Raw genomic sequence first — 16,008 nt, forward strand, 5'->3', positions numbered from 1 at the left:
ATGTATTTGATATTCTGTCCCGTTATAGTTTGTATGTGTACTATACACCTATCTTTATCTCGCTTAAAAGTCGTTCTGGTAGTTGAAATGAACCGGAATTTAAAGTTTTCATTGATTTATTTATGGGAGCGAATCTGAAATAAAAAATATTATTCTAATGTTGATTTTAATTGTTTTAAACTTTTATTTTCTAAAACGCTTCTTATTTTTAGGAACACCTTAAACAAATTTTCTTTTTTGTTTGAATTTAATTCTGAAATAAGTTATTTGAATTTTGAGATTTTTTAGGAGTGCTTTGGTCCTTCTTCAAGTCAGTGTCTGGCGTGCTCTTCAAGTATGCTACTATTGCAGGTATTTTAGTGAGTGAGTGAGTGAGTGAGTGAGTGAGGGTGTGAGTGAGTGAGTGAATGTGTAAGAGAGTATCAAATGAGTTAGTGAATGAAATGTAGTACTAATTGTGTTTTTATACATAAGAGGTATAAAATATATATATTAAACCCGATAGATCAAATTATTTTCTGATTTTCAGTTAACATTGTCATCCAATGAAAAATTTATAGCTTAATATTATGATTATTCAATTCTGAAATGTAAGATATTAAAATTTAGTAACCTAATTTTCTCCAAGGATTCTATTCAGAGACAAAGGGATTTATATTTTCTTTGAAATCACCCCCCTTTTTTAAAAAAGCACCTTCCCTGGCTAAAGTTAGGCCTTTGACAATATATAATATTAAGAAAATAAAACAATTATTAAGGGTATCATATAAAAAGTTTCAAATCATCGTTCACCATGGGCAGCCGTAGTACATTTGAATTTCCCAGCCGGGTCAACCTTTCCAGTCTCAGTTTGTACTGTATCGCCCAGACATTGGGTAAATAAGGCACTCAATAGGACTACCCGGTGAAACAAGGTTGACGCGGTCAGACATTAGGTTGCATTTACTTTTACTAAAGGGTCAGAGGTACATGTCACCTAAAGATTTGAGAATCATTCTTTAAATGTATACCCCTCAGTTTAGAAGAAATTATTCCAATAGTTTCAATTAGAATTTAATGTTAAAGTTATGCAAAGAGATTTGAAGAGTTGGAATAATAAATCTTAAAAGTGGAAATTATATCTCTTCCTACAGTGTCAAGTTTTCAAGGAAATAAAATCTGTCATACAGGCTTATCCACAAAAGATAAGACTTCAGAGACAACTGTACAGATTTTTTCTGACATTTATAGTTTTCTGTAGCTGTACACTGTTAAAAAGGATAGTAAATTCAATCGTTTTAGACTTGATTGGGAACAAAAACGTTTGGCATCCCTAAAGGCTCAATTATGTTTCATTTTTAAAAAGAAACTTGTTTTTATGGTTATTTTCAAATAACTGAACCATCGCATGAAATATTAAATGAATTAAAGAGTATGGTTTCCAATGAGAATTCCGTTGCTTGAAATTGGGTGCACCTATTTTGAATCCTGAAGAATTGCGTAAAATTGCGCGGAATTGCATGGAGTTAAAAGGGTTCACAATTGCATGGAAGTAAAATCCACTTAGGTTGGAAACCCTACTAAAGAGTGATTTAAAAATTTAAATTGCTAATCAGATATGATACCAGTCCCTTTAAATTTTTTTTGCTAGGACAGAGGAGAGTGTACTTTTCAATGCCCAAAAGGATATTATACTGATGCTATAAACAGGAATTTATGTATTTTAATCATTATAATTTTCATTAATTTCTATAAATAATTAGGTAACTGAATAAATTTTAGATATAGGAAGACAACTTCAGTACAAACAATTTGTTACACTAAAAAGAAACTACTAGGAATGTTTCATAACATTACAATTTTTAATATATCTTAGAAATTTTGTAAATAAAGGTTTTTTTTAGAAGAACAAATAAAGTTGTATGCATTTCTTCCTTAGAACCTAGGTAATTGAATTGTACGGAGAGGAAACAAATATTGACAAGACTTTAAACATTACATTTTAGTTTTGAAAAACAAAACTAAAATACACAAAACTTTCCTTTTAACTTTTGAGCCAAGTTTGATGTGAACAAATATTATGGAAATTGAATTCATGCTTAACTAGGTTTCTTTACATTTCTTTACAGAAAACAGGGGTTTTTATTTTCCATGCTTAATGGGAAGATGTAATTTCAATAGACCATCCATTTATATAATTTGCCAAAGAAATATTTGTCTGATCCGGGATGAATGAAACATTCATTATCTTCTTTTTTAAATTGATTATATTCAGAAACAATGGAGAAAATTATTATAATTGAACACTTTTAAGTTAGAAAAACAACATATTCCAAATTATTGCTCAAATAATGTTTTAAAGGGTAAACTTTTTAATTGAGCATACCCGTTTTTTAAACGGAAGGTCACTTGATATACAGTGACACTCCTATTAAGGCTGTATAAGTTTATACAGTTGATTTTGAGTTTACTGTTTTTTATTTGTTGCAAAGCAATTTATCACAAATCCAATTTAATCTATTTAGTTATACTTAATAATTCTGTTTAAGAAAATATATGTTTTGATGAATTTTTTAAGGTTTAAATATTCAATCATGATTTCAATTAGTGCTTCTGATTAAAAATTTCAATGAATGTATTTGTAAGACTTAAAAATTGAATTCTTTATATAGAGATCTGTGACTGGATTTTGTGTGGGAAGTATTTTTAATCTTGCACAAAGGCTTTATCTTGATATCCAATGTGGGCACTTTTAACTTGAGGGTACATGCTTAAATTTATATCTGCATAAGATTGAGATCAAGGCTTGGACGTGGACCCAAACCTTCAGGGACAAAATGTAATGAATTTGAGCTGTGTCACTAAACTACCTACTGCCAGTTCAAATTTAAACCACCAATTCAAAGTTAAAGATTAAGGAAGGCTTTAAATGGGAAATTTAAAATTGAACCATGTAATTTAGTTTCATTAAATTTTATTTTAATATCTTTAATATTTAATATTTAAGTTTTAGTTTTTAGAAAAAAAATAATTGATAATGATAATCAATGGTAAAAATTGTTGTAACAACAAATCAATTCACAGGAAAAATACATGAATAAATACAATAAATCAGGACATGTTTAATATGTGACAACTGTGACAGCTGTACACTAGATGATGGAACTGTCAAATGTACATCCTGTAAACAAGGTAGGATTCATATGCCTACATTTAGGACTTTAATCAAACCAAGGTATGTATTCTTAATGTAGGGGTATAGGGTTTTTGCAACATTTGACAATGACCTATTTTAACAGCAAGTAATTAGTTATATCAAAACGGTTGAAACTTTTATGTTCAGGGTAGGTATGTCAAAAATATATACCTCAATCCAGCAGTTGAAAAATGTAAAATATATATCCCCCTACCTTTTATATAAATACCCTTACTTATATATGGGCTGCTTATGTGAATATGTATTTATCAATTTACCATGCAGTGCAGTGTACACTCTATTCTGTCATATTTGCTTAAGCCATTAACCTCTTATAGATGCAACAAAATGAAAACTAATTTTCAGAAAAGAAGCAAATTTCTAGTGTCCTGTTCTTGTATTGAAATTATAGATTTTTAAAGTAAATTAATCAATATTGTAATTGTAAGGTATGGTCCTGCTAGATGGGGTTTGTACAGCCCACTGTCCCTTTGGGCACTTTACTAACAAGAATTCATGTACAGCATGTCATCCTAGCTGCGAGACATGTACAGGTAAATATGTTTTATTTCTTGAATATTGCTTATATTTGCATAAATAAGGACTTCTGATTTACATCTGTAAATTTCTGTTTTGAATTTGATAAAACTTAAAGAGATGTTTTTAGTCAGAGTAAAGCTCAATTGAGAAATTTATTAATGGACTAGATTATTGCTTAATTGCTTATATCTGATTATCTGTAGGTTGGGGATTTGATTGATGGATTTGTATATCTATTAGTTTATTTATTGATTGCTGTCTAGGAGTATTGGATACCCAGTGTGGAAGGTGTGGTGAGGGAACCTACTATTTTGAAAGGAGGTGTGTCAGCTACTGCCCTCCAGGATACTTTTCTCAGGTTCTCAAGTTATTTTAATGTAACAAAAAGGAAAAGGGGACATCCCATGCTCACCTTACCTTTTGGTAAACAGGGGGATTACAACAACAATCATTTTGTTCTTTAACTATAGGAAGCTCTCCGTGAATGTATGTCTTGTCCTCATGGTTGTGATTCCTGTACTGGAATAGATGATGGAGCTTGCTCCAGGTGTAGAGATGGATGGATTACAACAGAAGCAGGTAAAATAGGAACAGGTTTTTCCCTATATGTGTGGCACTGATAGCACCAGGATACACAGCCTCAGGTGAAAGAATTAGGGATTTCTATAGAAGCAGCATAGGGAACAATAAAGGATACACCATCTCCGAGCAAGGAATAAATGGATTGGATCCTTACGGCCCTTCTAAACTTTTTTTAAAGAAATACACCCACTAGATGATACACAGAATGAGGTTAAGAAAGGTCCCACCCTTATTTTCCAAAAGTTTTTATTGGATTATTATTCTTAACAGCTTCAGAAAGGTTACAACAGGCCTATACAGAACCAAATTAATCCATGAAAGGAATTAAGTTTTTGCCACAAACTCAGATTTTTTATTTCTAAATCTTTGCAATTCAATGTCGTAGACATTTGATATTTCAAATTATGAATTATGTTAGATCAAATAATCTTAGTTTAAAATTGGGTTGTAAGAATAAAGGATTAAAAAAATTTGTGTTTTTGGCAAAAACTCTATTTCTTTGGAAATTCTACATTGTATATCATTTAAGGAGAGTGTTTGCCACCAGAAAGTCGAGAATGTCAGCCAGGAATGTATTCTGGTCAAGGAACATGCCTAGCCTGTCATAATAGCTGTAAAACATGTATTGGACCCAAGGTTGGTTTTAACAGTAAAACTGATTTTTAATTGTTATTTGCTAAGCATCACTAATTCATTCATGAACCATGTAATGCTACAGATTTATGAATATATAGCAAGAGTTTTTTTATAATATCGTATTCTCAACATATTTAAGATCAGATGCTATGGAAAAACAAATTTATTATTTCAGGGCTATTTATTTGCCTTGAATTAAAAATAAAAAGCAATTTCTAATGAATTATCAAAAAACTGATGACTTTACAATTATATTTGGATATGTTTTTATAAATCATATTCAACCCATTGAAGCTGCAAACATCTCAGCAGCTTTATTTTTGTGCAGACCAACGATGAAGCATAACAGATGTCACTAATTTTTGAATAAATTTCAAGCCGACATTTCATGCGCTATTGTTATGAATTCTTAAATGTGAGATTGGCTGTTGTATACATTGATATAAGATATCTTATTAAAAAACATTTTGTTTAGTAAAATTTTACTTTTAAACACACTGAAAGAATTAAAAATTTCAAATCAATCTATTGCAGCTATCCTTTGCAACTATCTATTCAGTTTAAAAATGTAGATCAGAGGCCAAAGCATTGCACCTAGTCTTAAAATATGATGCAGAACAATCATAGTTGTCTGATTCTCTGTGGTCAAATTTGTTTAGATGACTTCTTAATTTTCCAGTTTCCATCTTCATAATGTTTTAGAGAGTAATAAAAGTAAATGAACATAAATTAGAATATATTTACCCCTCTCACTGTTCTGTTTGGGACCTTGAGTGTTTCTCCTATTGCTAAATTAACATTTCAGTAAAGCTTTTCTACCAAAGACAAATTTCATAGCTAACTTGATATTTCTCCATATCCGGCAATTTAAAAACTTTGACTGGAGCCGTACTTCCTTAAACCTGACTTTAAGACCCGATCTTCGACCCAACTTTGACGGCAGCTTGTGTCACGTGATTGAAATGAAAATAAAACCGACCTTGGTTGGTCTTAGTGGAGAATAAGGCTCAATGTGGAGTCTTATTCTCATAAAAACCCAGAATGCGCCAATTCCTACCACGCCAAATAGAATATTAAACCGTTTTTTGAACTCAATTCTGTGGAAGATAAGATGAAGCTTGAATCCAAAAGCTCAAGTCGTAAATAAGGCCCAAGGGCAGATTAGACCCGAGCCGTATTTTCCCAAATTTTTTAAATCACAGGCTCTGGTTTCTGTTTACATAACATTTGAGTAATTAAGGTAAAAATGAGTTGGAAAATATTTACACCTCTAATTGATGTGTTCAGGACCGTGATTGCTCATCCTGCTACTCTGATCATCGGCTCTATATATCCAGCTGTGTAGAGTTCTGTCCAGTCCGGTCTAAACCAGCTGAATCGGTCAACTCATGCCTAGCCTGTCCACATGCATGTGCGGGGTGTGATGAGGCAAAGTGCACAAGTTGTCTTCCAGGTAAATATTAATTGATTTTATGATATTTTATATTTAAAATCGTTCATTGGAACTGACACACAATTTATTAGCAAGACAGGAATTAATTTGATATTTAAGAAAATTTAGGAATTTTTAACAAATATTTGGTGTGACATAAATTGGAAAATTTGGCTTAATTGAAAAATATTTCTGTCAATGTTTTAATTTCCAAGAAAGTTAAAAGGCTCTGAATTTTCCTGAACTAGAACATTTCTAACTTTTTGAGCCTTCTCTGGTATGTTTTAAAACTGTTTTACCATCAACAGTTTTTTTAATGTACTGCTGATCCTCCACTTTAAGAGGGACATGCCAAATTTACAATGGCACCCTTCTTCTGATCAGAAGCGTGGTAGATACAGCATAGATACTGTTATTATTATTCAGTCTTGACCCGGCATTCAACCTGTTAGCAACCAGCTCTCTCCTCCCTGCCTTGTTTGGCCGCAAACCTGTGTTGGCCCCCAAATTAGCTGAAATGTTGGGAACGACCACTCTACCTGGTCAACCTGTTTCAACTTAACAAATACACATGGGTTCAATACAGCGGGTCCTGGCTCTATACCAGGAATTTGTGAAGGCCGGTGAATCTGTGGAGCTGAGGTTGTGGTCTAGAGGAGGTAAAGAATGTTTTTCCTTCTCCCAAACCCTCGGTACCCTCCCCCAGTCTCTTTCCAGGATGCCAAACAGGAGGAGAAAAAGGAGGAAAAGGGTGAGAAAGAGCAGAAAAAAATTAAAAGAAAATGAAACCATCCCTTCTTCCAAGGAAGTACCTATGGTGAGGTCAATGCAGACTCTTACGAACGTGGTTGTGTCCCGGATGACTCCCAGTTCCGTGGTGATGTCCCAGATGACCCCCAGTTCCATGGTGATGTCCCAGTTGACTCCCAGTTCCGTGGTGATGTCCCAGATGACTCCCAGTTCCGTGGTGATGTCCCAGATGACTCCCAGTTCCGTGGTGATGTCCCAGTTGACTCCCAGTTCCGTGGTGATGTCCCAGATGACTCCCAGTTCCGTGGTGATGTCCCAGTTGACTCCCAGTTCCGTGGTGATGTCCCAGATGACTCCCAGTTCCGTGGTGATGTCCCAGATGACTCCCAGTTCCGTGGTGAAGTCCCAGTTGACTCTCAGTTCCGTGGTGATGTCCCAGTTGACTCCAAGTTCCGTGCCTCTGCCTGTGCCTGTGCCTGTGCCTGTTCTCGAGCCTAAACGAAGACCTACAAAGGCGGAACTAGATTTAAGTTTGAGGGAAATTATGAAAATGATGCAAATGTAATGCTATATCTTGTAATGTAATGTAAACCTGTTTAAATCTTTAAATGGATTAGCATAAAATAAATATTTAGATCTAAAAAAAGTTATTATCTAACTTATCTAACTTATCTGTTATTATCAGTTAGATACTGTTGTTATCTCACTTGTAATATTTTTAACGCTGATAAATTTTCGATTGTTACTGAAGCAAGAAATGCGCTTGGCACTTTTATAGAGAAACCACAAATGGCAATAATAAACCACAAAAAGCAAACAAAAACAGCTTATACTTTTGTAAGAGGAACCCATATCCTCATCTGCTGTCTTCAACAATCATATATCATTAATGATCCAAACATTTACAAACGGTATAATTAACAGACAATTGTTACTTAAGACAAATGTATGACAATTTTTGGAACAGAACGATTCTAAAAGAAACAACTAATTACACCTTAAGGCCCTTGTTAATGAACATTACATGCACAATTTCCAGAATGTGCCAAGCAGCTACCCTAACTCCCTAACTCTATTATGTCATATTAAGATGTTTTTCAGAATCACTCTGCAGTCAGATTTTATTTATATTATCGTACACCAAAAGCATTTTTCTATTATTATAAACATGCAAAAGGTTTTTCATGAGATTCATATTATGAATAAATTGTAAGGTTATATTCTAACAGAGCATACTTCCTTATAACCCATTTTTACCTATTTTTACCGAAGGTTATCATCTTCTTCAAAACGGAGTGTGTGCCACGTCCTGCCCTCTGGGAGAATATTCTGATCAGGTCAGTTCAATTTATTTCCTTAATTAAAGAGGTTATTTCAATTATTAACATAATTTTAACAGAAGAGTACTCAGAAATTATCCTTTTTTGAAACTCAAGGACTAAGATAATAGTTTTCACTTTTTCCCGTATAGACCCCGGAATTTTCAGTGACACTCCGGTTGAGAGTTTCAAAGTAATAGAATTTAGAGACAAATGAATAATGGATGTAAATTGATTGAAATTTTAATAATAAACCAGATACTAACTGATTTAAAAAACTAAAATCTTAATTTTTCATGAATGTGAAACATTTATATAAACCACTATTTCTTGAAATTGTTTCCTTTATATTTTCATTATTTTTACCCTAGCAACCAAACAATGTAGCAGAGAGGTTGACAGGGCATTGTAAATTGATTGAGCATCTAATAGGTTGTCAGGACGTCTTTTTTGGTCCAGTAATGTCTCTGGTACTTAGGGTAACCCCTTTTACTATTTATAACATGACAAAGCTTTTCAGTGTACAACGTACAGTTTTGAACGGAACATGTCACTTAAATTCTATATGCACTATAAATTATGGTGTACAGTCCCCTTTACTCCTTTACTATTTAGGATTCTATCTGCCGGCCTTGTCATGTGAACTGTTTGGATTGTTTTGGTCCAGGTTCAAATCATTGTATCTCATGTAACACCCAAAAAGGCAAGTAATTTTTGTCTACACTGTTTTTTAAGATGAGAGTGTATTGAATTTCACCAGTACTATCTATGCAATTATACCTGACCTTCTCAATCCTCTGATCTGAGAGGATCTGGGGCTACTCTGCATAGCACTTGTGAGAATGCATACACTCTCATCTGAAGGGTGCTAAAATTAGTAACTAATATCTAATATCTATTCAATCTAATGTTGTAGACCTTTGATATGCTAAATTATCTCTGTTTGTTAACCTCTCTAGTTTTATAAGCCTGATATAATGCATTATTGTAAAGAATGCAGTGGCCGGGTAGTGCAGTTATAGACTTAAAAATCTCAATTCCTTCCTTTAATGATTAACGGAAAATTGTGTAAAAAAGTGGAATAGAACAATTAATAAAAACTAAATGGTTTGTTATTTTATTTCTCGGCTGCCCTTATTAATACTATGTTATTAAGTCATCCTGAAATTCATTTTGTCCCAGCTATTCGGGATAAAATCACTTGAGCCAAGATGAAATATTCTCCGCAGGGATATAATATCTATTACTTCCCTGCTGCCAATATTATATCCCGGCTAGTAATTTCAATCATCATAATAAATGCTATAGCAAATTTTATTACAATCAGGTTATACTGATACTAAATATAGATACAGCAATGTTATTTTTTAAAGATTAACGGTTCCATTAAAGGAGTGAATCATGATAACATTGTCATTCTTAGTTATCTTGCAAGATTTTCCTGTGCAAAAAATGGCAGTTTCTTGTAAGATCCTTTCCTAGCTGATGGTTTAGGTTCAAGAGATGTCTCTAGTTCAGTATCAGCAGGATTCTCTGCAGTTTCAGAAGTTTCAATCTATAGAGTTCTTAACTGTGGATGCAGCTGGGTTTACTTAGTAGAGAAGCCATGTTCATCCCACTGCATGTTTACTAGTTGATATGTACTCTTGAATTCCAGCCATAGAAACTGATTAATGGTTGAGCTGAGACTCCATTGTCTGCAGCAGCAGTAGCTGATGATCTTCTAAATTAATTGAAAGTAGAATCTGCAAGGTTTGGTTTACCAAGAGGTCTACCAACCTCATGTGAAACCTCTGCTATCATATTTTTTCCTAGAGGCTGGTTCACAAAACTTGATCCTCTTCCTGGTCAGAATTGACATTTTTAGTTATTTTGCAAAAAAAAAGATTTAATCAATGAGCACAAGTTGAAAACCAGAATTCTAAGGCAAAAATTGTTCACTGTTTATTTTGAAGTAAAAACTTTCCTGTCCAAAAAACACAGCCGGTGAATCTATTCAAATCCAGTTAAATTTGTTCCACATAGGTTTAGACAATAGCCGCCCAGTCAATATCTGAACTTGAGCTAGGTTTAGGTTCCGAAAATCTAAAAAAATTGGAAAGTTTGAATTTTAAACCACAATATTAATTATAATGAATATAACCTGGAACTTTTGATGGTCTGATCTTTGTTTGGCACATTCATGAACCAATAAGCTCATTCTCCTCCAATACGGATTTTTTCCAGAACCAAGCTCATGACCTCTGTCCTACGAAAATGGCGAAAATAACGAAGGCTTTCCCAACAAGCCAATATGGACCTGAGAGAGTGTCATTCCTGACAAATTCTCCAATTTCTTCTTTGTTAAAAATGTGGGCCTACTTTTTCACATCTACATCAAATGCTTTGATGATAGATTGTAGTCTTGGATACTGTTGGAGAGATTTACTATATTTCCCCTTAATTCAGCATGTCTCAGAAATCTGAAATATGTTTAAAACTCTTCTTCTGATGGCATTCTTGTATCAAACTCCAGTGAACAGGGAAACAAATCTCTAAACTTACTCCAAGCTTTCTCATAAAGAGGTCGAGTTTTCATTTTAATGGTTTCTAAATCCTTTAAGTCTCCAAAAATATTCATTTTTGAAGAGCCAGTATGAACACGTTCAAGTATTGAGACTTCTGAATTTGCAAATATTAATAATTAAGCTGCAAATTTTTTGCAAATTATTTTGTGAGTTTAGTTAAAAGTTTCAGGATAAATGAGAATGTAAAAATAAGAAAAAAGTTCTACTTAAAAAATCAACATCTGCATTAATGTCACAAGCAAACGCTTTTCTGGATGAAAGTGACAACATAATAAAAAATGAAGAGGGAATTTGCTCGATCAAAGAAATAAAACCACCTATATACCTACTAGTTGAAGAGGGACTAGAAAATAAGATATTTCATGCCCCCTTTCAACTAGTAGGTATATAAACAGATATTATAAGCCTTTCCATTATCTTTATAGAACTAACCATTCTCCTAAGGATTAAAATAAGTTCTATCATGTCCAGCACTACACATATATGGATAGGCATCGTTTTGATATCCGTTTTTTAAGCAATCAATTTTTTTTTGACTTTTACCTTAAGCAGGCTGGAGGGGGCCGTTTGGGGCCCCTTCCTTAAGTTTTTTGTCCTAGCACTTTCATTTTTGACACTATTACAGTGAAATTTTGTGACAATAAATAGTAATTTAAAGGATTTTTTGTAAAAACATTTTTTTAATGCTTAGGGTAGGGTACGCAGGGATAACAAGTTATGTCTCTGTAAAAAAATAAAGAATAGCCCATAACTTTTTTGTTACTGAAGCTACAGAAAAATGGATGTAGAAACATGTGCCACACTTTGATTTTCATTTTTTGTAACCTTTTTTGGCTTTTTTTCCCCCTAGCTCCCAAACTATTGGGCTAGCTTTGAATATGCAATTCAACCCTATACCTATTCTCTAAGGACTTTTTCTAGACGGGGGGGGGGGGCGGCCCCTCCGTTTATACATAGATTCAGACCCCCCCCCCCAGCCTTATAGTGTTATAAGGCCGCATGCTCTAAATCACATACTAAAATTCAATTTTCCATAATTTTGTTTTTATTACAATATACCAAGTTTTTTCTCTGATCAAGATATCAACCTTAATTATTTTATCAATCATTTTGAAATTGTGTTGGTTGACATTTGACTGACTCTCTCAATGACTCCCTTGCTCACTCACTAACTCAGGCTTTTAGTTGATCACTTACTGATTCACTCACTTACCCGCCTCAATATAGAACTGGAATTACCACAGATAAAGGAAAGAACTCCTACATTGAAAACTCTTTCAAGCAATGCTGATAGTCAAACTCAAATTCTTTTTATTTTTATCTCTATTCCTGAGTATTCATGGCTTTCAAAGACACATTGAAAAGCTTATATTTATACATTTGATCAACAACTTGAAAAAAATAAGAAAAATTATGCAACAAAAATCATGGTGTCCCTTACTGAAAAAAATGTATATGAAAAAAATGTTTGAAGATTTGTAAATTATTTTAGTCTGTAAAACATTTTATTATCAAGTATTCACAAGTATTTTTACAATCTTTATACAGCTTGCATACAGAGCAGATGTACTTCATATTCCAGTCAGCTTGGGTTTAAAGGGACTGTAAGTGTAATTTCAAGGTGACCATGGCCTGATGAACATTTTAATTTGATCAAAAATGTTGAAGTTTTTCTCACTTATAAAGTGTTTAATTCTGATTATTTCTCTGTTGATTCTTAACCAAGAAAATTGTAAAAAGTTTAAAAAACATAAATATCTAGGTCAAACTTGAAATTACAATATTAAAACTTAAATTTTTTTCAAAACATAAAAATATCAACTTCTAAATTCAGTGAAAAAAAAAACAATGTTAAGTGCTAACATTTGATGTCAAAGCCAAAATAAAATCATCAATTGGAAATCATAAATTTTCTGAAAAAAAATATCAGTAATGAATTTTGCAAAACAAATATCAATTCCTGATCCAAACTTAAAAATTGATAGAATTCCTTTAAACTTTTCAAACATAAACTTTTCAAAAATTTATTTCATTCCTTAAAAAATTTGGAAATTCAGTCTTTTAAATACAAAATAAATTATAAAATTTTAAATTCTAAAAATATTTTTCCTGATGTTCAATTTTGAAAATCATTTTATCAGAAATTTTACAATTTCTTAAAATCAAGTTAAACTGATGTAGTTAGGAGTATTATACTTCTGTAATTCAATAATATTTCATTTTTATTGCCTATTGAGCAACAGCAAGTGTAGCAAAGTTAGATATCAATTTCAATACAACAGGAAATATAAAGGAAACCTTCGTGAACATGTATACAATGATTAAATTATGAACCACTTGGTGTTGCTATCTGATTCTAATATATTGCTGTCCAAACATTCCAATATAGACTGTCCTTTAGGAAGGCGAAAAATCACTGCCTTTTTTCATGACAACACTGCTAAATTTTTGGCTAATGGGTTAAATAAATTCATTTATTGAAACATTAAAAAGATTTAATTGATTCATGCTGGGGTATATATTTTCTTGAATCATCTTAGCAATATTTTTTCCTGTAACAAAATATTTGTAATGCCATGAAAAGGAACTAATTTCTTGCCCCAAACTAAGATTATAATCGTTATAAAAACCTGATCATGTAAACATTTCATATTTTAAACTTTGATTATTTGATTTAGCAAGTGAAAATGTTCTACACCATTAATTTAAAATGATGAACAGATTATGAAAACAGTTTTGAGTTCCTTTACTATGATTTGGTTTGAAAAGGGTTCAAAATATTTATTCGAATAAATACGACATTAGCATAAATGCATTGGTGGAGTGGATTTACAATTATTGAATAAATAGAAATATTTGAGATTTGATAGAAAATAGTGTGAGTGTAGTAGTGAGAAGGGATGAGAAGGAATAAGTGCAAAACACTTTCTTGGTTTCCGACAAACAAAGCTTTTGCAAGTGTTATTCACATTTAACGTGCACAATTTTAGAGTAAAAACAGAATTTGTTATTTGTTCTTCATATTTCATTGATCAAGGAAAAGGGCTGAATATTTTCTTTAAAAAACCTTGTCTTAGAAACACTTCATTGTATTAATGTTTATGGGGAAAATGATTTGCAGTGAATATAAATATAATCCCCTCCTTCCTACTTCCTCCGTTTTATAAATTTACCCTTCTTTATAATAAAAGTAATTTTTATTTTTATGCTTGGCAGATCCTATTTTTATTGGAAGACACTTGGTAGAGCATTTGGGAACACTTTTTCTTCATCTTTAATTAAAACTTGACACAAGGGATCTAAAGAAGTAAAATTTGGCAACGTTTTCAATTACAAATAATTAAATACCTTTTTAAGTACACTTTACTTTAATCAATAATGCTAAAAATTTTAGACAAATCTCGAGATTATTCTCTTCTCTAAATTTCTGAAAAATCTTACAACTTTTTCTCTCTTGGCAATTTTACAAAATTCAGTGTTTTCTTGATCTACATGAAAATGTAGAGGGTGATAAGTTTCTGTTTAAAATATGACTATAAGAAATGAAGCAGAAAATACCCTTCTAAAATTGAATAATTTTAAATTTTCCATATTTTCATAGCTATTATTTACAGCTATAAAACATAAATAATGAAAATTTTACAGTAGATGCCATTAATACATCACTAATAATATTATTGAAATTGTTCTGTTTCTCATTAGATAAAGAATTCTTATATAATTGTGTACTCACAAAATAATTAAATTTCTAGTCAATTTCTTAATAGCTTCATTTTTAGAATGCAGTTTTAGTTTATTAAATTTTTTACCCCTTATATAAAAGGTTTAAGTGAAAAAGAATAAAAACTATTTAAAGGTATATTCAAACATATGTTGCATTTAATTTTGTAATTTTAATTCTATACTTGATATTATTATAAAAGTGTTCAGTGCACATTTTCAGAAAAAATTTGTTAAAAGGTACTAAGTTCTTCGGACATATCATATAATACATTTGCCAATTTTGGAAATGTTTCTAAACATCTTCAACAAGTTGCCAACTTAAGTGATTTTTTGGACATGCTGCAACTTTCTTGTGCAGAGTTACCCACAAAAGATGAGACTTCAGAGATGACTGTACGGAATTATACCATCTGTATCCTTATAGTCATGATTCCGTGCAACTTTCAACTTGCTTGTTTCTTTTCCAAATCATTAAATGAGCCATTAATAGATAATATTTAAGGCAGAAGACTTAATGTAAAGATCAGATCGTCAGATGAGTTTCATTTTGTCTTGCAGTCATATCCTATGTGGGTAACCTTGTAATTGGAAGTCTACTTATCTGAAATACTGGTGTACAGGGTTGGTGTATGCTGGAGGTGAGTGTGGAACTACCTGCCCTCAACACTACTATCCTTCACACTCATGTAAAAGGTAATAACGGTGGGGGGGGGGGGGTATATATTTTCATCTCCCTTTCTTTAGTAAAATGAAAATCAGTGGGCATATTTTAACTAGTGGGTTCAATTTTTTTCCCAGTCAATTTTGTTCTGTAAATGACTTACATAATTCGAATTTTTAACCAATATATAAATTAATTTTCCTAATAGAAGAAGCATAGAACTAAGCATAACATGCCAAAAACTTGAAAAATTGTTCAGTTATATTTCTTACATGTGACTGAAATTTTTTGATGATTCTTGCCAACTTCAGAAAATGTTCCTATCATGAAATAGATCAGAAAATTGAAAAATCTAAATTTTAACCCCTCTAGCTACAGTTGTGCCCTAAACTTGTCTGGGGGGAAGCTTGCCAAGTTTCCCAGGAGGTACTCCCCCCCCCCTAAAGCCTCCAACTTGTAATAACTACTTCTCAGCATATTAATTTATCAATTTATGTAAAAAAAGTAGAAATTACTATTTTTGTTGAGTTGTAAATATCCCATAATGCTTAGAAGGACTTGTCTAACTAAGTTTTTCCTAAGTTTGGACTAAAGAAACTTTAAAAGAAAATACTCTCTTCATG

The 16,008-nt window shown here is 32.2% G+C and overlaps 1 protein-coding gene across 1 annotated transcript in view; it reads left to right on the plus strand.

Moving 5' to 3' along the window:
* Positions 1-16,008, plus strand: part of LOC111707127 (furin-like protease 2) — a 64,645-nt gene that overhangs the window by 45,542 nt on the left and 3,095 nt on the right. Inside the window, exons 26-36 of the mRNA XM_023480136.1 lie at positions 289-351; positions 1,631-1,689; positions 3,095-3,171; positions 3,625-3,729; positions 3,979-4,073; positions 4,186-4,294; positions 4,827-4,933; positions 6,221-6,386; positions 8,388-8,452; positions 9,050-9,137; positions 15,345-15,417. Coding sequence (XP_023335904.1) covers positions 289-351; positions 1,631-1,689; positions 3,095-3,171; positions 3,625-3,729; positions 3,979-4,073; positions 4,186-4,294; positions 4,827-4,933; positions 6,221-6,386; positions 8,388-8,452; positions 9,050-9,137; positions 15,345-15,417 — 1,007 coding nt within the window. The remainder of the gene's footprint in view (positions 1-288; positions 352-1,630; positions 1,690-3,094; positions 3,172-3,624; positions 3,730-3,978; positions 4,074-4,185; positions 4,295-4,826; positions 4,934-6,220; positions 6,387-8,387; positions 8,453-9,049; positions 9,138-15,344; positions 15,418-16,008) is intronic.

Source organism: Eurytemora carolleeae, unplaced genomic scaffold (genome assembly GCF_000591075.1).
Source record: "Eurytemora carolleeae unplaced genomic scaffold, Eaff_2.0 scaffold587, whole genome shotgun sequence".
NCBI classification, from domain to species: domain Eukaryota; kingdom Metazoa; phylum Arthropoda; class Copepoda; order Calanoida; family Temoridae; genus Eurytemora; species Eurytemora carolleeae.